A 25311-nucleotide genomic window follows, 5' to 3' on the forward strand; every position below is an offset into this window, starting at 1 on the left:
CTCCGCCTCCAGCTCAACCAATGCTACTATTTGATTGGACGCGCTGCTGTAAAATCGACTCCGGATTGGATAAAGCATATGTCAGTTTAAGGTCAAGTGACAGTTTCCGGTTGCGCCTGTGATGGTGGCTTCGCTGTGCCTTAGCAACAAGGCCTGCGGCTGACAACGGCTTGTTAACTGTATGGTTACCGTGTGAGGAGAGTTTGCTTCCTACACGCTTTAATTCACTTTCAAGTAGGGATTCACCTAATCCAGGATTCGGTTTGTGATTCGGCCAGGATTAGGCCTTCTTCAGAAGGATTCAGATTCTGCTGAATCCTTGTGCCTGGCCAAACCAAATCCAAATCCTAATTTGCATATTTAAATTAGGGTCCTGGTAGGGAAATCACGTGACTTTTCGACACAAAAGAAGAATTTTTTACACTTTTCCCTTTCCTGCCCCAAATTAGGATTCGGTTCGGTATGCGGCCGAATCTTTCACCAAGGATTCGTGCGAATCGGCCGAATCCCAAATAGTGGATTCAGTGCATCCCTACTTTGAATATTCTTTCTCCTGACAACTTCCTTGACTACTTGGTTGGAAACTGACCAGCAAGTGGCGCTGTTGTAACATAATTCATTTATATTAACAGTACATGTGTTCCTTAATGTCTTGGAATGAAAAGAAAACAAATAAATAATATATTTATTACAGGTTGATAATTTTATTACAGTGACAGTTCACCTTTAACATGATTTTATCTGCTTGTCATAGATCAGCCATATTAGTTGCCCCCTTCTATCAAAAAATTGGCTCACGAGGAAACTTCGGGCGACTTCGGAAAATGAATCGCAGCGTGTAATTTTTCATTTTAGTCAGGCGCAGAGTGAGGGAAGGCATTCGGGGAGAAAAGTCGTGGCAATTAGTCGCCAGGCGACTAAATCTCCCCAAATTGCCCAGTGTATACTTATCCTTATTACTTGTCTGGATTCTGGTTCAGATTACTGACAGAGTATCAGCCACCACCATGAGGTTGATGGCCGAGGATGAGAACTACTCTGTATAGAGCATCCATGAATTAATTTATTACATATATGATGCCAATTTTTTGGTAGAAGGGGGCAACTAAGATGGCTGATCTATGACAAGCAGATAAAATCATGTTAAAGGTGAACTGTCACTGTAATAAAATTATCAACCTGTAATAAATGTATTCTAGTTATTTGTAAACTTATTTATTTATGACTTTCTCAACTGAATATTCCCTGGCTTTCCCAGAACACAGCCAGAACATTCCCTGGCTTTTAGTGCACACATTTACATAGTGAGGTACTGAACCATTTCAACTGCTCTCATTGGCTAGTTGCAACATTCAGCAATTTACAATGCACTACTGACACACAGTGGGATGATAGGAGTCAGGACCGGATTTACATATTGGTCACCCCTAGGCCCAATGCCGTTCGCCGCCCCTGTCCTCTCCCCTTTATTGCGAAAATTTTCATCATCTGGACCAGAGCAATGGGGATTGGCGCATGGGAAATTTAAAAAATGATTGTATCTCCAGCGCATCCCCAGTGTTTTTGAACCAAAGTGGGTGTGTTGGGCATCATCCCACCCCCCTAAAATCCTGCTGCCCTAAGCCGGGGCCTAGGTGGGCTTTTCACAAATCCGGGCCTGACAGGAGTGTCAGGCCATGGGTGTCAATATAACTTGGGACATTTTTTAGGAAATCCAGGTAGCAGGGTATCACTGTGGCAATGGTTGCGACCAGTAAATTGCCTTTTAATAGATGTATCCTGGATTTCTTTGTATAATGAGCTTCTCTCACAGTTTAACAGGCTACAGCTAGTGGAAGGGAGTGGTTTATTTAAACAAATGGCATCTCAAAGGACTGCTGATTTGTTTTGATTGTACTAGTGGGAGTAGAATGCTACTTTAGTTACAGAATTTGCCGTTTAGTGCAGATTAGGTTGTACAGGAAATACAATGTAGAATTTCAGAATTTGCCCTGTTTAGGGTAAGGCCACACGAGGAGATTCGGGGAGATTTTATCGCCTAGCGACTAATCGCCTGGTCTTTTGCGCGACTATCTCCCCAAACTGCCTCAGCGTTTTTCCCCATAGGCTACAATGCAAAGTCGCCTGCGCCAATGCACACGCGGCGATGCGTTTTCAATAGTCACCCAAAGTTGCCTCACGACTTTGCATTGTAGCCTAAGGGGAAAAACGCTGAGGCAGTTCAGGGAGATAGTCGCACAAAAGACGAGGCGATTAGTCGCCAGGCAACAAAATCTCCCCGAATCTCCTCGTGTGGACAAGCCCTTAGTGCAAGAAATAAAACAATCATACATATTTTCTAATAAAACAATAGGCATAAGGTATGTTTAGCACAAGCCCTACTCCTTGCACTAATGTTGAAAAAGCTAGTATACTGCCCATTTAAAGGAGAAGAAAAGGCATCGTACACTTGGGGGTGCCAAATGTTAGGCACCCCCAAGTGAATGTATTTACTTAACTGAAACCCCGGGCCGGTACTCCTATCATCAGAAAAGTGCATGACCCGGGGTTATACCAGTGAGCACCACGGAGCAATCCGTCTTCCCCTTTCCTTCACGCGGCTGTGCATGTGCAGTAGAATGAAAAGCTGAATTTTAACTAAAAAGTCGGCTATTTCGTTCAACTGCGCATGCATTTGCCCCTGGAAATTTAAAGAAAGAAGAAGATGGAAGAGGATCGCTCAGTGGTGCTTGCTGGAATAACCCTGGGCAGGCGAAGTTTTCTGCTGATAGGAGCACTGGTACGGGGTTTCATGTAAGTATAAACAATCACTTGGGGTGCCTAATATTTGTCACACCCAAGTGTACGAAGCCTTTCCTTCGCCTTTAAATGAGATGGTTGTTTTTGGCCTGGGGGTTTGTAAGAATCTATTTTTGTTACTAAATCTTCTCATGCCTGAGAAGATTTATAAAAACTTTTTCAACATTGTTTTTGTTTAAAAATAAAATGTGGATTATTTATTTCTTTGTGGTTATTGCTGATTCTTTGGCTAATGGTCATGTATCAACCCTGACATCTGTGGGGGTTAAAGGGATTCTGCTGTGATTTGTCTGGTGTATGGTGTAGTTTTGTTTCTAAAAATTATTCGGATGGCTATTGACTATAATGCATTTTGTGAAATTTTTCACCATTTCGCAACATTTTTCGGCGTTTCACAGATTTTTCAGCAAAGCAAAACGGGACAGATTCACTCATCACTAGTTGTAATATTGATGTAGGCAATCATTTTACCTGGTCATCTGCTTTCAGAAAGAGACAGCACTTCATGGTGTTATCTTGTGTCAGCGAGCTTTTATCTGGTTACCTTTGTTCTGTTGTTAGGCTGCTGGGATGGGGCGGCAAGGTAGAGGTGACATCACTCCAACTTGCAGTACAGTAGTAAAGTGTGACTGAAGTTTATCAGATCACATGACTGTGGGCACCAGGGAAAATGACATGTCTAGCCCCATGTCAAATTTCAAAATTAAGTATTAAAAAAAAATATTTTTGCTAGTTAGAAAAACGGATTTCAATGCAGAATTCTGCTTGAGCAACACTATTTACTTATGAGTTTTTTTGTTTTTAAAAAAGTTTCCCCGTGACAGTATTTGCCCTGTTTAGTGCAAGAAATAATGAAAAAAATAATTAAGAAATATGTAGGGTTTTTGATATTTCATGATCCCACTGAGAAGTCCTTGGTATTAAAGGAAAACCCCCAAACAATGTATGTAATGTCTTGATAAAAATGTACTACACAAAACAGCATATATGTAAAACACTGCTTCATTCTAAATAAACCACTTTCACTAAATTATACTTATTTAGTAGTATGTGTCATTGGGCAATCATAAATAGAAAACTGCCATTTTGAATAGTAAGGGCCCTCCCCTGTAATTAAACGATTCACAGTGCACACAAACAAACCAAGGGTACACATACATGTTAGGTCCAATTAATGGACAAAGTACTGTCTTTTACTTCCACACCTCTTTCTTTTACAGTTAGAGTTGCATTATTTCTGGTCAGGTGATCTCTGAGGGAGGCGGATGGGATGGGGGGGAGGAAGGGAGAGGGTGACATCACTCCAACTTGCAGTACAGTAGTAAGGTGTGACTGAAGTTTATCAGAGCACATGACTGGGGGCACCAGAGAAAATGACAACATGTCTAGCCCCATGTCAAATTTCAAAATTAAGTATAAAAAACTAGTTAGAAAAAAGGATTTCAGTGCAGAATTCTGCTTGAGCAACACTATTAACTTATGAGTTTTTTTGTTTTTAAAAAAGTTTCCCAGTGACAGTATCCCTTTCAGAATATTGCAGTAGGTAAGTCCAGAGCATTTTAACACTGGGGCAATGCCATGAGCTTGCTGTTACATATTTTAACAATATTGTTTTCACATTTTTAAGGGCTAAGCTGGCTTTTCAGATCGTTTTGTCTGTCCTTAAAAAACTGATACTTTACCTTTTGTACTGAACCCCTTCTGTGTCATGTGATACTCAAGACGGGATTAGGGGCCTAGTTGTTTTCACAGCCTAAATAGATGGATTTGCAATGTATGATCAAGTTCCTCTCAGCAATATAAATATCATTGCAGGATGATGGATTTCAACTGTCAAGAACTGTGTTATTGTTGGATTGAGTTATTGCGAATATCAGAACTGAATGTATATGTGAGACCTGAACATTTAACCCCGATTTTCCTGGCAGTATCACTTCCTGGTCCCAAAGAGGGCTTTTATACACTAGTGCTGTTGGAATGAAAAATAAAGTCTCCATGATAAAGGAAAGTATATTAAACAGGATCAGTTTCTCGCATGTGTTTCAGGCATTGAACACAAAGGATTTATCAGTGTTCTTCACAGATCACGTTTCAATGAAGCAAAAAGCAGATTTTTATGAACACAGACCAAGGCCTTTGCGCTGGATCCCAGATTACCGAATCGTTTACTTATTTCAGGAATTATTTCTATTGGATTTGTCCCGTGCATTCTTGTTTTAGTGAGAAATCTTTTTTGAGTTCAGGCACTAAGATCATCGTGTTATATTCCTTGACATCCATAATGCTATTTCCTGCAGCATATCATATTCAAAATATTTATGTTTGCTAGTGTTAACATCAGCGAGCCTCTGTGAGGTAGGATATTAATTTTACAATAAAAGGAAGAATCAGAAAGATCAGGCCTTGTTTATGCAGTAACTTATGCCATGTCATTTCTGCTTTTCTTCTAGCTGATCCAGACCAGGTTGAAAGAATCCTGCTCTGTTGCTTGTTTTCAATCTTGTCCAGAAGGGGAACAAAAATAAGCGATGAGGACTTAGCTCTTCGGTTTTCTTTGGCTCCCTTTCGTGGCGGCATGCCATCCAGCGGGAGATTCTAACAACTGTTTAAATCTCCCGCTCAGTCCCCAGCGAATGCTTGGTGCTGAGGCAGAGGAAGCAGTGGCGTCAAATGGGTTAGAGGGGGTGCAAGTGATTGGGTTGCATGGGAGACACTTAGGGGCAGATTTATCAAAGGTCGAGGTGATTTCGAGCTATTTTTGTGTAACCTTTGGAATAGTCCTCATTTTATTCGAATTTGAAAAAAATTAGAATATCGAAATTTATCATGTACTATCTCTTTAAAAATTCAACAGTCGACCATTCGCTATCTAAAACCTGCCGAATTGCTGTTTTAGCCTATGGGGGACCTCCTAGAACTTTGGAGTCATTTGGTGGACTTTAAAAATCAATTTTTTGGGGGGGGGGGAACTTTGATTCAAATTCGGTTGAATGTGCTATAACTTCGATTCGTACGATTCAAATTTGGCCAAATACAGATCTATTCGATCGAAAACCAAAAAAAAAACCTTTGACTTCATGTTCGGTTGGTCTTTTTGAATTCAAATTTCAAAGTTTTTCACATACAAATTTGACCCTTGATAAATATGCCCCTTAGAGGTAGTGATGTGCGGGTTGAGCTTTTCCCGACCCACCACCTGCGCCCGACTTCCAGTTTGGAGAGGCTCGTCTATAAAAGTTCAACCCGGAAGTTGGAAGCGGGCATTTGGAAGGCCGCCCCTGGAAAGTGGGGTGCCCGGTCGGCCCAAACCCGCCTGACCCACGGGCATCGGGCCGGCCCGCACATCATTATTAAGAGGCACATTTATCAAAGGTCAAATTTCGATTTCATGTGAGTTTTTAAAAATTCCCCTAAACTCCCATGAATTCGAAATGCGACCAAATCTAATTTTATTGAATAAAAAATTTGAATTTTTAAAACTTGGATGAATGCAATCGACCCCAAAACCCGAATCAAATTTTTAATTTTTTTTTTTTTAAAAAACTTGTTTCAAGTTTTTTCTCTGAATAAAATTTAAATGTCAGGAAGGTTGCTCAAATTTGATCCCTGGACCCCTGCCATTGACTTAAACAGGTTTTAGGTGGCGAATAGTCGAATTTGAGTTCTTAAAGGGCCAGAGTATGATTAATCTCTAAAATCAAATTCGAATTTTTTTAAAAACTCAAATCGAATTTGAATAACTCCCTAGTCGAATTTGACAGTTTTGACCATAAAAAAACTCGAAAATTAGAATTTCCAATTTGACCCTTGGTAAATCTGCCCCTGGTCCCAGCCCAAAGACCCACCCCAGATACCCCCCACACCACAATAAAAAGGCCACACATCAGAGTTAAAACAGTAAACCCCCTCCCCACAAGTTATAAAAAGCCATTGATAGCCAGTCCCCCCCCCCAAGTTACAAAAAGCCACTGGTCTCACTACAAATTTAAAAAAAAAAACATTGGTGGCCACACCCCCTTCCACAAGTTATAAAAAAACATTGGTGGCCAGGGCCCCACTATAAGTTAAAAAAACCAAACACATTGGTGGCCAGGGTACCCCATTAAAGTTAAATAAAAAACATTGGTGATCAGGGGTTTAAACAAACAGAAAAAAAAAAAGATGTCGTTTCCTTTAAAGGTCTTCTTAATTCTCCTCTTATACGTCTCCATTTGGCTCCTTCTCTTCTTTGACTCGATTTGTCAGATTTGGGTCAATTCGTTGGCTTTCAGGTCCTTTCAGTGGGAGCTTTCTCCGGCGGCTTTTAGAGGTTGCTGCTCCTTTGCTATATATATATATATATATATATATATATATATATATATATATATATATATTTATCTTTTTTCCCTATAAATAACATCGGGATCAACCATCAACACTGGCCAGATGGCAACCATATTCACGACTCAAGGGGGGTCCGGCAAATCCAGGCAGCGTAGCACCACCAGGCCCCCCTTCAAGCTTAAAAAACTGCTGGGCCCAGTACAGCTGTACCCGCTGTGCCCCCCTGATGGTGGACCTGCCCCCAGTAACGAATACTATTGATGAAAGTAGACCCTCACTGGGCCCCTGTACTACCCAGTGATTGTGGGGTCTACTACCTCTGTAGTTACGCCGTAACGCCACTGATTCTGTTCCCTGTAAAATACAGTTTTTAATGGGTGCAGCCCAGCAATCTGTATTTTAGGGATGCACCGAATCCACTATTTTGGATTCGGCCAAACCCCTGAATGTTTCATGAAAGATTTGTCCGAATACCAATCCGAACCCTAATTTGCATATGCAAATTAGGATTAAGATAGGTATTCGGACAAATCCTAATTTGCATATGCAAATTAGGGGTGAGAAGGGGAAAACATTTTTTACTTCCTTGCTTTGTGATGATTCAGAGATGAAGGCGTGGAGTTATGATGCTGGGTCAGGATTATTGCAACTGGCTGGATTTCTGTCCAGTTTTTGTAATGTTTTAAAAGGGACAGTTTTGAACGGCCAGCCCTTTGACAAACTGAAATGTCCAGTTGAAATCCACACGGCTGGAAACCCTACCTCTTATCTATTCTGCCCCATCAGTAAGACCAATCCTTTAACTACTGGTATGCAGGGCCGGAACTAGGGGTAGGCAGAGTAGGCACGTGCCTAGGGCGCAAAAGCTAGGGGGCGCCAGGCACATGCCTTCTCTGACCCCTACCCCATGTCCGGTCGCCTCTCTGCAAAATCTTCTTCTATTTGGCCCGGCCCCGTAGCTGTGCTTCCGCGCATGCGCGAACATCAATTGGCGCATACACGAGCGAACGGCAAAAGGCACATACATGAGCGTCGGTTTGCACAAAAGTGGGAGTTTGCGCATGCGCACCGCCAAGAAGTGCCAGTTTACGCAAGTGCACGGCTAGCAGGCGCCAGACTGGCCAGGTTGCCTAGGGCGCCTGGCCGGCATGGCCCGGGCCTGCAGGTATGGGATCTATTATACAGAAATCTATCATCCAGAAAGCTGTGAAATACAGCAATGCTCATTTAGAAAAACAATTTCTTCTTTTTGATTGATTTGCTTATTTCTTTTTCTGTAATATCAAGAAATGAACTGCACTTGAACTGCCATGTCAAAGTGAGTATCTTTGTATTTAATTGATTTTCATTTATTGGCCAGATTATTGTTCGGGTTTCACATGGCTGAAAACAGAACAGAAAGTTGAGACCCGAACAGGCCTTAGAAAAACCAACCAGTTCGGGTCAAAACCAAACAGGTGGCAACCCTAGACAGTGTCCGACTGGCCCGCTGGGATACCAGGAAAACTCCCGGTGGGCCCAGGTGTCAGTGGGCCCTCCTGCTACTAAATATTTGACATATTTCATGGCCATTCCCTATTTATATTAGAACAAAGAAGCTAAATGTATGGAATAATAGATTATAGTATGTAATACAAGAGACTAGGTGGAGTGAGGAGAGGAAGAATAATAGTGCCCCTGCCTGGTCTAAGGTTTTTTGGTGGGCCTCTGGTGTCCCAGTCCGACACTGACCCTAGATATTGTAATGTAGTTTACTGGAAAAATGCTGAAGGGGCGGGCCATTGGCTGGGCTGCCTATTACTAGTGCACTTTGTTCTCTGCCCCTGGTTACCAGCCTGATGGAGTGGGAACTATTTATAGTTCTATGAGTAACAAAGGACCGAGTGCGCTAATACTGAATTGCTAGCTGTATAATTCACAACAGAAAGCCAATAACGAAAGAGAGAATCGAGACTCTGTAACGTTTTAAGCAAGCGGAATCATTGTCACTCTGCCACTTGTTTCCTGTCGGTACTGGACTGCGGGCTCAACCCGGAAGAGTTGTATTCCAGGCTGAAACGCACGGCTATCATCATGGCTTTGGAAGGGGGAACGCTGAATTTTAACGTGGGAGTCTTGGGCCATATTGACAGCGGGAAGACATCGCTGGCCAAAGCGCTGAGCACCACCGCTTCTACCGCAGCTTTCGACAAAAACCCTCAGAGCAAGGAGAGAGGGATCACGCTGGACCTTGGCTTCTCTTCCTTCTCTGTGCCAGTACCGGAGCACCTGGCTGGGACCGGCTACCAGCGGCTGCAGTTTACATTGGTCGACTGTCCTGGCCATGCATCTCTTATCAGAACCATTATCGGAGGTGAGCATTGTACTTGTAGGCCGTCACCGCCCAACAGAGCATTCTGGGAGTTGTAGTTACTAGTTGAACCGGCCAAGGTGTGAAGAGAGCTAAAAACCGCAGAGCAGCTAAAAGAGTAAAGGAAACACACAACTGGGAGTTCACATTCCATTTGGGCGGGGACCTGCCTGATCACGTTATTTAGATAGTTGCAATGCCTCACCATGTGGCAGTGGCCTATACTGGTTACCCCCAGTGTAAATGATTTAGTATTGTCTGTATACTCCCAGCTCTGGTCAGGCACATTAGTTGATTTAGGGCTTTAGCACACAGGCAGATTCAGGGAGATTGGTCGCCTGGTGACCCTCTTCTGCGGGGCGACAATCTCCCTGAACTGCCTTTCCCCTGCATTCCGCCTAGGGTTGCCACCTGGCCAGTATTTTGCCGGCCTGGCCAGTAAAAATGATGCTTTACGCCAATGTTATTAATAGGAAAATAATGGAAAGAATGCAGGAAGGCCGGTATTTTTTTCCAGAAAAGGTGGCAACCCTACTTCCGCCTGGTATAATGAGAAAACGCCAGCACCAATGCACTTGCGGTGCTTCGATTTCCGAAGTTTCCTCGTGAGGCAACTTCGGGCAACTTCAGAAATCGAAGTGCCGCGAGTTCATTGGCGCTGGCGTTTTCTCATTATTGCAGGCGGAAAGCAGTTTGGGGAGATTGTCGCCCCGCAAAAGAGGCGATTAGTCGCCAGGCGACTAAATCCCCCCGAATCTGCCCGTGTGCTAGCTCCTTTACTACCTAAACATTTGCACATGCATTGTCATTTGCCAACACCTCTCTCTTTGTAGTACAGTATTAGCTCATACAAGTGCTGGATACAAAATATTGTAATTACTTTCAAGTTTTTGTTAACATAAGAGGCCTCAGAGACGTACCTTATGGGTATAATATCATATTTATCCTACCCATAAACCACAGTAAGTAGAGAATCGCTGCTCATCATTGTATTTCCTCATTCCCTCATCCCGCAAGTGCATGGGGAACAGGTTGACACAAGTACTGTAATGAATAGGATTATTCACACAAATGACTGGGACTGGTTTGCCAGCGCTGCAACTGGGCTTGTGGTAATGAATACAGTGTTGGACTGGCCCACCGGGATACCATGAAAACTCCCGATGGGCCCAAGTGTCAGTGGGCCCTCCTGCTTCTAACAGTTTGGCTTGTTTCATGGTCAATATCTACTTCTGTATGGGAACAGACAGGCTAAATAGATATAATAATAATAAATAATTTGTATGTAGGATCACGGAGCACCACAGGAATGAAGTCAGGAGTAGTAATAAAAAAATCCAAAAATGTATTACTACTCCTGACTTCATTCCTGTGGTGCTCCGTGTTCCTACATACAAGTACTGTTTCAAAACGTGATGCACACAGAGGAGAAGTTATACACCGTGGTGCTCCCAGGTAACCAATTTTATGAACTGTTCATAATAATAAATAATACAAAAGAAAGAAAAGAGACTACAGGAAGAATAGAGGGTGAGTGAGGTGAGGAAGAGGAAAAATAGTTTGGAGAATTGGCCCATGGACTAATGCTTTCTGGTGGGCCCCTGGCATCCCAGTCCGACACTGATGGAATATAACTCATTTTGTCTCCTATTATCCACCAGTCTAATGTAATTCAGAGGGACAACTATTGCTTTATACATAATCATGTCTGTGAAGTTATTCCCAGTGGGCAATGCTAGCAGCAGTGGGTGTATTTCCACTCTTGTGGAGCACTTTCACAGCTTTCTACATGTGAGTAACATGAGCATAGGCCCATCACAAATAAAGCACTGGGGTGATAATCCCTTGGTGTGTATTGACTGCTTAAAGGAGAAGGAAAGGCTTCGTACACTTGGGGGTGCCAAATGTTAGGCACCCCCAAGTGAATGTATTGACTTACCTGAAATCCCGGGCCGGTGCTCCTATCAGCAGAAAACTGCACTGGCCCAGGGTTATACTACTGAGCACCACGGAGCAATCTTCTTCCAGCTTCCCTCTTCTTCACGCGGCTGTGCATGCGCAGTAGAACGAAAGATTGAACTTTAACTAAAAAGTCGGCTTTTTCGTTCAACTGCGTATTCGTCTGCCCTGGAAAATTGTGGTGCTCACTGGTATAACCCCGGGCCAGGGCAGTTTTCTGCTGATAGGAGCAGTGGCCTGCGGTTTCCGGTAAGTAAATACATTTGGCACCCCCAAGTGCACGAAGTCTTTCCTTCTCCTTTAAAGATCAGCCCGTTTGGGGTCAGCACAAAGCTCTTAAACTGGCCATAGAAGTGCAGATATATCCTTATGTCCGACATGATTATGCGGTGCAATCTCCCAACCTACAACTGACCATTCAGATTAAATAAAGTAGTAAAAAGAACAAGTCACACGATGTTCTGGCCATTAATTCATAGACTGCAATCTTACGAAAGTTATGTCCGGCAAATAGTAGTGACTATCAGTGATATCATAAAACAGGCAATACAGTACATGCAGATATATTATCGTTAGCCTATAGAAATCTTTTAACCGACCGATCGCCATGGTATTAAAAATGTTGGGACGGTCCGTAAATCTTAGGAGACGAAGGTTCGTATGACTTTATCCTTGCGTCTATTGCCAGCCTTACTGCTGCAATGGTGTAAACAATAGTTTTTCTAAAGCTCATATACTGAGGGGATGGGAGCTTTATTGATTCTGGAAAGCAGCACATAGTGTAACAGTTACTGTGGCTGTTCTCTTTTATATGTACAGGAGGGAACTAATGGAGAACCATAGTAATAAAAGACTAAATAAGTATGTAAATGACCTAACTCCGTAAGCATGCATATTTAGACTAAGGTCATCTGTGAGCACGCTGGACTAGTTGAGGAATATCTACATTTATATTTAACTCAGGGGGTGCCCAAAAGTGAGATTGTCAACTATTTGTAGATCTTGAGTAGATTATACTGTGGTGCTTGAAAGTTTGTGAACCTTTAAACTCTTTTATATTTTTATATGAATGTGACATAAAACATCATCTGATTTTCAAACAATTCAGTATTCACTTACTTTCAGTGATTGGCGTGGCCCCTTGTGCAGCAATAAATGCAACTAAACATTTACTGTAACTGTTGATCAGTCCTGCACATGGTATCGGAGGAATTTTAGCTCATTCCTCCATACAGAACAGCCTCAGCCCTTGGATGTTGGTGGGTTGCATTACATTAACCACTCACTTTAGGTCTTTCCACAGCATTTCAATTTGATTAAAGGGATACTGTCATGGGAAAAAAATTTTTTTCCAAAATGAATCAGTTAATAGTGCTGCTCCAGCAGAATTCTGCACTGAAATCCATTTCTCAAAAGAGCAAACAGATTTTTTTATATTCAATTTTGAAATCTGACATGGGGCTAGACATTTTGTCAATTTCCCAGCTGCCCCATGTCATGTGACTTGTGCTCTGATAAACTTCAATCACTCTTTACTGCTGTACTGCAAGTTGGAGTAATATCACCCCCTCCCTTTCCCCCCCCCCCAGCAGCCAAACAAAAGAACAATGGGAAGGTAACCAGATAACAGCTCACTAACACAAGATAACAGCTGCCTGGTAGATCTAAGAACAACACTCAATAGTAAAAACCCATGTCCCACTGGGACACATTCAGTTACATTGAGAAGGAAAAACAACAGCCTGCCAGAAAGCATTTCTCTCCTGAAGTGCAGGCACAAGTCACATGACATGGGGCAGCTGGAAAATGGACAAAATGTCTAGCCCCATGTCGGATTTCAAAATTGAATATAGAAAAATCTGTTTGCTCTTTTGAGAAATGGATTTCAATGCAGAATTCTGCTGGAGCAGCACTATTAACTGATTCATTTTCAAAAAAATTTTTTTTTCCCATGACAGTATCCCTTTAAGGTCAGAACTTTGACTTGGCCATTCCAGAATATTCTCTTTATTCTTCTTTCAAGGAACAGTTCAGCATAAAAATAAACACTGGTAAATAGATTGGCTGTGCAAAATTAAAATGTTTCTAATATACCGGTAGTTAGTTAGCCAAAAATGTAATGTATAAAGGCTGGAGTGACTGGATGTCTAACATAACAGAACGCAACACTACTTCCTGCTTTTCATTTCTCTAACTCTGAGTTAGTCAGCGACTATAAAGAAGGGCACATGGGATATAACTGTTCTGTGAGTTTGCAATTGATCCTCAGCATTCAGCTCAGATTCAAAAGCAACAGTTATGACCCATGTGGCCCCCCCATCTAGTCACTGATTGGTTGCTGCGTGGTAACCAAGCAGTGGAAACCAAGAGAGCTGCAAAGCAAAAAGTAGTGTTCTGGCTATTACACATCAAGTTACTTTTTATACATTACATTTTTGGCTAACTAACTATATAAGAAACATTTTTATTTTGCACAGCCTATCTATTTACCCAGTTTTTTATTTTTATACTGAACAATTCCTTTAACCATTCTTTGGTTGAATGACTTGTGTGATTGGGGTGATTGTCTTGATGCATGACCCACTTTCTCTTGAGATTCAGTTCACATACAGATGTCTTGATATCCTTTAGAATTCTCTGATATAGTTCAGAATTTATTGTTCCATTAATGATTACAAGCTGTCCAGTCTCAGATGCAGCAAAACAGTCTCAAACCAGAAGAGTCCCACCACCATGTTTCACAGATCAGAAAAGGTTCTTATGCTGGAATGCAGTGTCAGTGTCTTTCTCCAAAAGTAATACTTCTCATTTAAGCGAAAAAGTTATATTTTGGCTTCATCTTTCCACAAACATTCTTTCAGTAAACTTCTGGTTTAACCAACAAGATGTTTAGCAAACTGTAGATGATCAGCAGTATGTTTGGGGGAGAGCAGCGGCTTTCTCCTTGTAACCTTGCCATACACACTATTGCTGTTCAGTGTTCTCCTGATGGTGGACTCATGAACACCAACATTAAGCAATGTGAAAAAAGGCCTTCAGTTGCTACCCCGTGTAACCTCTAGGACTATTAAGCTGGCCATAGACGTAAAGATCTGATCGTACGAATCATCATACGATCGGACTTCCCCATATCCCGACCTGCCACTAACCATTCCGATCAAATAAAGTACAAAAGAAAAGATCAGCCGATGTTCTGCCCCTGACAGCAATCGTACGAAAGTTATGTCCGACAACGCTGGTGACAGTCTTCCTCTGAAAATTGTACGATCGACAATACATGCAGAGATATAATCGGCAGCCGACAGAAATCTTTTAACCTGTCCAAATCGACCAAACGACCGATCTCCACCAAATGAAAAATGTCGGGACTCTCCACACACGGTCCGAAAATCATAAGAACCCTCGATTCGTACGATCAGATTTTTTGCGTCTATGGCCAGCTTTAGACGCCTTGCAGTTGGTTATCTTTGATGGATGACCACTTCTGGGTAGAGTAACAATGGTCTAGAATTTCATCCATGTGTACACAATGTGTCTGACTATTGATTCCAAACTGTTTAGAGATAGTCTTGTAATCTTTTCCAACTTTATGGACATCAACAACTCTTTTCTGAGGTCCTCTGACACCTCCTTTATTCGAGATACACATCTACAAATGTGTTGGACGTGAGATCAGGCTTTGCTGGATCTCTGTTCTTTGAATAAAACAGGGCCTGTCAATCACACTTGATTGTCATCCCATTGTCTGAAAACACCAGACTCTGATTTCACCTTAAAATTATATGATAATCCTAAGGATTCACTTACTTTTGCCACTCACAAATATGCTATTGGATCTTTTTTTTTCAATTATGACATGAAATAATACATGACCAAATATAATTATTTTTCTTTCATTTGTTTAACTTGGTATTCTTAATATACTTTTAAAACTTGTTCAATACATAATCTAGGGTGTCATTCTTTTCTGGATCGAATTCACTTGCCCATGTATTTTTTTGGGGTAGATGGAAAGTCATTAATACAAAGGAACTCCGTACATTTAGAGGCACATTTGCCAAAGGTCGAATTTCAAATTCATGTGAGTTTTTTTTTTTAAACTCTTAAATTCGAATATACTCAAAATTCAATTGGGGGGCTTATTTAATAAAAAAAAAAAATCAAATATCTAAAAATCGCTCCACTCGAAAACTCGAATCGAAATTGACAAAGCTTGATTCAAGTTTTTTCTCAGAAATTTGTCCCTGGACCTCTCCCATTGACTTATACATGAACTGGGCAGGTTTTAGGTTTGAGTTCTTAAAGGGCCAGAATATGATAAATCTCGAATTAAAACTCGAATCAAGTTTGGATAATTCACAATTCGAATTTGAGAGTTTTGACCATGAAAAAAATCGACCCTTAATAAAATCTGCCCAATAGAGTTTTGTTCAGAGACAAACTCAGGGCCCTTAGGCTGCAAGCCTGTTATGGCTTCTTTTGCAATTGACAGGATTTTTTCTTCCTGTAACACTGAGGTGCTAGACCCTGATTCTATAACCTTACAAAAAGCGACCGACCCCACATTGGTAAAGTTTTGGTACCCCTGGTTTGGACAGCATACAATCACACCTTCCAACATTAATATCCAATAGATTATGCAAATATACGTAAGAAAACCTCCAGATCTTTTCTAATTGTATTTGTTTTGTTTCCAAACAGATAATCCTTATCTTATGTATCTAGGTATTTAATCACAAGTAGCATCACATTTAGAAACCAGTATTATATAGTGCTAGTGCTTTTTTTTTTTTTTACATTACCCATAACATCAATTGATATTCCAAGCCAGCCAATTATCTCTGAAAAAAAGAGAAACAGCTGCCATACATTTTGGTCAAGTAACAGTAAAAAAAAAATCTGAGTGTATTAAATCAGTGCCCCTTGTGGCTGATCATGTAATATCAAATACTAGATGGAAATGCAAAACCCTTTTTCTAAAACTAAGGCAGCATACTGTTATCTCCTGTACTAAGCACAAAAATGAAGGGACATTAAATTCTCAAGATAAATTTATCAGTATAATGGCCATTAAATGTAAGTGTCGGGCTAAATAACATATTCCTAAAACCAACATGTGATATTGTGTAAAGTATCATACTTGGAAATACGTTACTTTTAGTTTTTTGCTTGGAAATGAAACTGTGTTTCCTGATGCTCACGTGACATCCTGGCCTGATATTTGACAATCACTAAAAATACAGTCAAGATCAATAATGACATTAATGGAGCAGGATTAAGGACAAGGAAAGTCTAATTCACTGGGGAAGGAACCCCTCGGTGATTTAAACAGCTAACTTTCCCTGGACTAATGCTCCTTCATGGGGAAAAAATACACCTGTGTGTGTTTTTTCATTCCTATGTTGTGCTGCCATCTTTCCTGCTTTCCCAGGGATCCCTTGTGCCCAACTAGCCTTGTGCATGTGCAGTATAGTGAAATAAGAACATATTACTATATTGCACAAATGGAAATCGAGTGAATCTAGTTATGTTATGGTTGCATGGTGCTTGGACAGAAATAACCCCAGGCTGGTGCATTCTTTTCTGTTGAGACCCTTAGCCCAGGGTCTATTTTATTGTAGGGGTACCTTAAAATGTAACACCCCCACATTGAATTGGATTATCTTTGTCCTTAAGTTACCATTTACCTGAAAGGCTCATTTACATTTGCTGCACTTCTACTTAAAACTGGCCTTACATGGGCCAATAAAAACTCAGTCAGGACTCCTTCCTTCCGGGCCATGTTAGCAACCTATCAGCCTGCATTGCTGTTCAACTGACAGTTTGGCCTACTGCATTGGGGGTACTTTTGTGGCACAGTAATTTCCCTTTGTTGATAGAAAGTTAGTGTACATATGAGAAAAGACTATAGTATGGACAGCATGGCTATGGCACAGTGGTTTGCACTTTTAGGGCACTGTTGGCATGGATTTTGCATGTTTCTATCATGTCTCGTCGGTTTTCTTCCACACTCCAAAAACAGGCAGGTTCAAAAGGGCAAGTAAACCCCAAAATAAAAATTTGCTTAATAAAATAAAATAAAACATAATTCTAAGCAATTTTTCAATATACATGTATTAATAATGTTTAGTGCTTTTAAAGTTATTTGTAAAAACAATTGCTATTGAAAGCAGCATTTGCTTAACTCCTGTTTGTTACTTTTTAAACAATGTTACAAAAGTCTTAGTTCCCCTGCAGCAAAGACAGGTCTGTTAATCGGTTGCCTTGTGTTACATTGTATCAGCAGTCTGAGCCACCAGGGCAGAGAATAGAAAGGGTAATACATTGACCTTGTAATAATTATTAACAAACAGGGTAACTTATCAAAGTTTTGGCAAAGCAGTATTCATTTAAAAACATATTTAGGAAATCCCAAATTAAAAAAGATGCGCTTTCTTTACTTATTTATTCTTTTAAAAATTGCTTATCAGTATAAGAACGCTATAATACTAATAATGGATACATTTGTTATTTAAAAATTGTTACATTTACTGATACATTGTAACTGATAATAGAAGTGTTGGAAAATGAATAAGTAAGTGATGAGGTAGTCTTCCATTGTTTTTTAACCCAAGTGTTTGATATTGTGAATTATTGGCTATGATTATGTGTGGAAAACACAAAACGCGTTAGGACAAGATATGTTTGTGTTAATAAAAGCTATTTGAATTTTACTGCTGCCTGAAGTCCTGTGGAATGTGTGCTATTAAGAGATACTGACACCAGAAATTAAACCTCTTTCTTTTCTATCATAATATTGACTTTTATTTGCACAATGCTTTTACATTACCTGTCTGATGCCCCATGTTCCTGTATGAGTGGGCTGCCATATTTGTGCAGCAGGAGTCCGTTAGTATTAGAAACTCTAACTGACAGGCTGAGATGGGGCAGTCAGGTTGGCAAAAGTCAGGTAGAAACGTCAACTAACAATTACTCACAAAAACAAAAAGTAGTTTTTTAGTGTCAGTATCACTTTAATGTCTCCCCTTGCTGAGGGTTCGGGCGATGCACCCGGCCATCGAGAAGGAGCGGTGAGTGACCCTTTGCCTGCACTATTTGGATAAATAATGTTAAGCGGAGGGTTCAGGGCATGAGCACCCAAACCACGTTACTTATTTGGTGAGCCATTAAGGAACTGTATTTAAATAATTTTACGAAAGCTAGCACTTGTAATTAACCCGAGGTGCATTGAAGTCTTGATTTCACAAATCGGCAGGAGGGTTGGAGCACTCCGTTTTATGTTTGGTGTTCTCAAAGAGAATAGAAAGGGACAAACAAACACTGCTTTTAATAAAATACGTATAACGTAAATAACATAGGAATACTGTAATCAATTTATATTGTAAAGTTGCTTTGAATTAGGCAAACCATTATTTTCCCTTTAAAATGACTAGTTTATCTGTGACCTTAGATTTATAAGCTTCACTGGGACAAGGACTGATGTGCATGATGTTTGTTGTATTATCTCTATAAAGCATTGAGTATATGTTGGCACTATGTAAACAGAGAGTAATGCTTATACTGGAGATGCCGTTTTGCATCTTGTTACTTAGTTTTTCACTCGCATATCTCCTTTCCTGCTCCAATTGTAACCAATGGGCGCAAAGTCTTTTCCAGCGGTTGCATTTTCCCACGGAGCACGTCGGAAAGGAATGAAAAGACAATGGCCGTTTCTCAATAGCAGCGGCCTCTCCCGAGTGGGTGCAGGTCACAGTGACAAATCAATGGCTCCTTCTTGCCTGTTTATTGTACCAATTGTTTCCTCTGCATGCGACTGGATTTAATCTGCCCCAGCCATCAGCCTTCTTCATTTATGTCAGTTTGTACTTTCTGCCAGTGAGCATGGAAATGGACACGCCACAACTGATTGGACATTAGGAAAAACATTGCTGACCATCTTGTGCTTTGTTCCATTTATATCATCTTGGCTTCCTCATGGGCATTTTTCGATTGATGGCAGCTTAGAACCCATTCGCCCACCCAGTTTGCCCTTTTCCGTGTTTTGGAAATAGGAAATTCCATTTGGTCCTCTTGATGGATAGTGACTTCAAAGGGTAAATGCGTGTATTCTAGGGTTTTTATAAAGTTTCCTTTTTTAAGTCAGGACAGTCATCACACCATTTACACCAGCTTTTATTGTTCTATTGGCTAAATTAATCATACAATTAATTTTGTTCTTGGTATTTTAGTACAGTGTGTGATTTACGGACATGAATATCAGAAAAATTGCCTCCAAACTGTAACCCATGACAACCAGTCAGGTCTGGACTGGGAGTCAAAATAGGCCCTGCCATTCCAAGTACACAGAGGCCCAAACCGCCCCCTACCAGCCAAACAGCCCCCTACCAGCCCACTATTTGGTAACTTTCTATGGAACCATACAGCTGCCCCTCTGGCATTTGCCAGAACTCACAGATTGCCAGTCCAGGCCTGCAACCAGTCAACATTAAAGTGGACCTGTCACCCAGACACAAAAATCTTTATAATAAAAGTCCTTTTCGAATTAAACATGAAATCCAATTTCTATTTTTTGTTAAAGCATTCATAGCTGTTATAAGCTCATTTAAAAATCTCAGCTGTCAATCAATTATTGTCTGCGCCTCCTCTATGCCTCTCTCTTTACCATTTAATTGTGTAACCAGGGCATGGGGATGGACATCAGGTCCCCCATTCTGGTGCACAAACAAGATTCTGAGATGACACAAGGCTTGTCTTAATAACAGTGTCCACAAAATGGCTCCTGCCTGCTTGCTATAATTATGAAATCCCAGACTGAAGGAAACAAGATTCAAATAATTTATATAGTGTAATTCAAGTTCATTTTGTTTGACTAATTTGATAAAATAGGGTTTTGAATATTTTTTTGGGTGACAGGTCCCCTTTAAACATTGATCAGTCTGAGGCAGGTAAACTGAAAGCAAGTACAAGTATGGGACCTGTTATCCAGAATGCTCAGGACTTGGGGTTTTCCAGGTAACAGATTTTTCCATAAAAAATAGCTTATATCCAGATCAAATTCTACTACTTGCAGTACAAGTACAAAAATTGAATTCTGACCTTGATTGGGAAAGCAGAAAGCCAAACATTCAGCAAAGGTCATCAGTATTAGGCTAACCCATAGCAGACTTTGCAGAAATATGGACGAGGGTGATGCCCCCAGTAAATGTTGTGGGTAAAGTCTTGCCATACTAGCCTATGTGGCCAGGCAGTATGTGTGAAATCAGCCACACTGCCAACCAAATCTTGGCATGTATGGCCAGTTTAAGCAATAAGGATTATAATAGTACAAGTATTGGACCTATTATCCAGAATGCTTGGGACCTGTTTTTTTTTTCCGGATAATGTATGTAATTATGTAAACATTAAAATAAACCCAATCGGCTGGTTTTGCCTCTAATAAGGATTAATTATATCTTAGTTTGGATATATATATATATATATATATATATACACAAAAAGGTGAGGTGCACACCGGGAGCCTTTTCAAAAGGTTAAAAAATCTTTATTTAATACATCTTTAAAAAAGTTTCGGTCTTTGCCTAAGACCTTTCTCAAGATATATATAATAAATACATTTCCACTTTTTCCACAAGACCTTGGAGTGCGGTTTTTCTTCTGTGGTTTGTTATGCTATGTTATAACCAGCACCCAGGCAGTTACCTACAGTGTATTGCGAGTGCACCACTATGCACTGTGTATATGTGCAGGCCCGGACTGGTAATCTGTCCGTTCGGGCAAATGCCCTAGGGGCCGCTCTGCCCTGTGTTTAAGTGGGCCGCCCGCTGTCTAATTAGATGCGGTGCGGCACTTCACTTGTTAGCTATTAATCACAGCCACCAGAGTTGCGTACCTGCCCTGAACTAGAACGCGCAGTCCACCGACCCGCAGTCTGCATCTTCTAATCCTCCTGTCATCTCTCTGCTCTTTCTCCGGTTCCTCCCCCACACTCTGGCATGCACGCTGACTCTAGCAGCCTCCTCCCACCTCCACTGCTATCATAAACAGTCCAAAGGGAGCCGACGCATCGCGTTGCCACATAACAACACTCACCGAGCTGGCCTGGTCCTGCGCTGCACATACACGTCATGAGCCAAGAGCCATCAGGGAATCACGACCACACCGCACTGAGTCTGTCGCACACAGTGAGTGACCGGCTTCCACATTCGCCACCAGGTCCAAGCTAGCTGAACCAGGCACCCTCATGCACACCTTCTCTAACCTCTTCCTGGTCTATCATCTTTCTCTCAAAAAATCTTTATGTCTATTTCTCTCTCTCTATCTCTCTCCCCCCCCCTCTGGCTAAGTATGAAGGCAATGTCCCCTGTTAGAAAATGTTTATTGCCACAGCTGACTGGCACTTCTTACAGTGCCCACTCATTTTGGGGCCCACTGTCAGTGACTGCACAAATATTTAAAAAGATGTTTTTTTGGTTTGCCACCCTGTGGTGCCTCTGGCCTGGCCCATCGTCACAATTAAATTCAGGGGGTATGTATATACGAAATAATCTTTGTGCCATCCTGCTATTTCTGTTATGAGCTTTGCCCAGGGCCCACCAAGGGCTTAAAACAGCCCTGCTGCTATGTGTATTGTAACATTAGAGCAGAGGAGGGCAGGACTGCAGCAACTTTCAATTTGTGGGTGAGGACACCTGCGTGACGTCACCACACGCAGGTTTATTTACAAACAAAGTGCAGAGCTGGAAGCTGGAGAGAGGTATTTTTTTAGGGCAAAACAGAGCTGGTGCTTAAAGTGGACCTGTGGATTGGAGAGTGGGTCAGCAGTGCCTCAACAGTCTGAAGATGGAAACAGCAGTATGTAAGTACTGCTGTTTTTATTATTTTGAGTGCCCTTTTGAAGGCTGAGAATTTATACTTAACTACATTAATTAAAAAATACACTACAGTGTACCACATAAAGGCACAAGGCTGCAGGCTGGATAAGGATATTAGAAGTCACTGAGGGGTTGTTCTGTGACCATATAAAGGCACAAGGCTGCAGGCTGAGTTATACAGGGAACTCTGAGTATCACTCATGTATTATAAGGGATAATGTACCCCCTACTGTAAATGATAAGGATATTAGAAGTCACTGAGGGGTTGTTCTGTGACCATATAAAGGCACAAGGCTGCAGGCTGAGTTATACAGGGAACTCTGAGTATCACTCATGTATTATAAGGAATAATGTACCCCCTACTGTAAATGATAAGGATATTAGAAGTCACTGAGGGGTTGTTCTGTGACCATATAAAGGCACAAGGCTGCAGGCTGAGTTATACAGGGAACTCTGAGTATCACTCATGTATTATAAGGGATAATGTACCCCCTACTGTAAATGATAAGGATATTAGAAGTTACTGAGGGGTTGTTCTGTGACCATATAAAGGCACAAGGCTGCAGGCTGAGTTATACAGGGAACTCTGAGTATCACTCATGTATTATAAGGGATAATGTACCCCCTACTGTAAATGATAAGGAAATTAGAAGTCACTAACCATATAAAGGCAGTTTTAAACCAATGTATGGGTCTCTCTCTCTCTCTCTCTCTCTCTCTCTCTCTCTCTCTCTCTCTCTCTCTCTCTCTCTCTCTCTCTCTCTCTCTCTCTCTCTCTCTCTCTCTCTCTCTCTCTCTCTCTCAAATATGCTTGTGTGTAAGTAAAAAGACCAGCACGCATTTCGTGTGGGCTACTTTGATTTTTTTTGCCAGGGCTGCTTTTTACTCCCAGTCCGGCCCTGTGTGTGTGTGTATATATATAGTCAACTACAAGAGGTCCTCTGCACTCAACCCATTATCAATATATTTAAGACAGAGACATTTTGTGCATACTGCTACAAAAAATGCCTTACCCTTTAAACAACACAGGGATTGTTTGTCTATATATTGCAATATATTTAAGCTGGCCAACTACGTCAAAGTCATCCCATATCTGGCCAGTCCTACGCTTAATTTTCATCTGATTCATTAAGAATTCAATTGCTTAATTATACATTTTACAAAGGGACTAAGTTTTACCTGCAACTTACTAGCTGCTTTCAAAGTAAAACTCCCAAACTTGGCTGCCCTTTTATTAGACAACATGGAGTTGGTCACTGCTCCTGTATAACTATAACAAACAAGGGAAAGTTGTGCTCACCACTATTTTTTAAAACTATTAGGCGGGGGTGCAATGAGGGTGTGACCACAAAATACATATAGTCAACTACAAGAGGTCCTCTGCACTCAACCCATATATATATATATATATATATATATATATATATATATATATATATATATATATATATATATTGTAATAATTGTATATATTATATTGAGTGGCAGATTGATAAAGGCCATATTGGACCATAAAAATCTCTTTGGTTGGCCACGTCAGTCCCATGAGCCACCAGAGGAGAGTGCTATAATACAGACCTTTTAAAAGGGTCATTTCAATTGGTCTTCATTTTTTCTTTTTTTATAGTTTTTAAATTATTTGCCTTTTTCTTCTGACTCTTTCCAGCTTTCAAATGGGGGTCACTGACCCCATCTATACAACAAATGCTTTGTAAGGCTACACATTTATTGTTATTGCTGCTTTTTATTAATCATCATTTGGACCCTAGCAACCAGATCGCTGAAATTGCAAACTGGAGAGTGGCTGAATAAAAAGCTAAATAACTCCAATACCACAAATAATACAAAATGAAACCCAATAGCAAATTGTCTCAGAATATCACTCTCTACATCATACTAAAAGTTAACTAAAAAGTAAACAACCCCTTTCATTTATTTTTTAGTAGATGTATGGTGTGTTGATCCAAGTTATGGATAGACCCCTTATCCGGAACACCCCATGTCACAAGCTTTCTCAATAACTGTTCCCATACCTGTGTACTGTATTTTAACCTTTTAGTTATATTAGTAATCGCCAGTAAATATACACTGTAGGAATCCTGATGGGTATTTTGATAAGAGGTAAAAGCTTTCCATTCCCATAGAATCATTTAATGAAGGAAATCCACGCCTGCTCTGCCCTCATTATCTGTCTGTTATGCAGGGAAAAGACAAATTGTTTGCATATGCGCCAGTGTGTTGTGACATGTACAGATCTATTTGCTAATGTTTCCAGCCCAAGATATATGATATGGTGTGAGCAGTTTATCCTCGATCCGAGGAAACAAATTTTATTTTGCATTCCTCTCTTCCAAATCAGAGGGCTTGTGTACAGAGTGCCAATGTACAGGAAGGGGGAGTGTAAGGGGAAATGATTCCCCCCTGCACATTTATTAAGAAAAAGGATGTCATGCAATATCATTCCTATATCAAGTTACACAAAGTCTCACATGGATATTAGTAAGTGTCTCAGGGTTTTATTACATAGAACAGCGAAACAAATTTTGTAGCATTGTCTCTTTGCTGCCCTTAAAAGAACAGTCGCATCAAAAAATGAAGGTGTCCTAAACGAATAAAAATATAATGTACTGTTGTGCTGCGCTGATAAAACTGGTGATTTTGCTTCAGAAACGCATCTATAATTTACATAGACCTGCTGCTGTGTAGCCATGGAGGCAGCCATTTAAACCTGAAAAGGGAGAAAAGGCACAGGATACACAGCAGATGACAGATAAGCTCTGTAGTATACAATGGGATTCTTGACCTACTTACCCATTTGTATATTCTACACCAGGAAAGAGTGCGTTCTTTAAGTTTTTTCTGTACTACACCCCCCTCCCCAGGATAATTTATATAAATTACCTTAATGAGCTCTGCTTAAACAAACCCCTCCATTACCTAAAGGAGCTGTTAATTTACGGTGACCATACAAGGGCAGGCAAACTCAACCCCTCCAATACGACTCTG

General features: G+C 40.9%; 1 protein-coding gene across 2 annotated transcripts in view; it reads left to right on the forward strand.

The window, feature by feature from the left end:
- Positions 1-8992: 8992 nt before the first annotated feature.
- eefsec.S (eukaryotic elongation factor, selenocysteine-tRNA-specific S homeolog) overlaps positions 8993-25311 on the forward strand; it is a 151640-nt gene continuing 135321 nt past the window's right edge. The window contains exon 1 of one of the 2 annotated variants that reach the window (XM_018259587.2): positions 8993-9478. In XM_018259587.2, coding sequence (XP_018115076.1) covers positions 9199-9478 — 280 coding nt within the window. In that variant the 5' untranslated portion in view covers positions 8993-9198. 2 annotated transcript variants of the gene reach the window in all.

This window comes from Xenopus laevis, chromosome 4S, assembly GCF_017654675.1.
Source record: "Xenopus laevis strain J_2021 chromosome 4S, Xenopus_laevis_v10.1, whole genome shotgun sequence".
Taxonomy (NCBI): Eukaryota; Metazoa; Chordata; class Amphibia; order Anura; family Pipidae; genus Xenopus; species Xenopus laevis.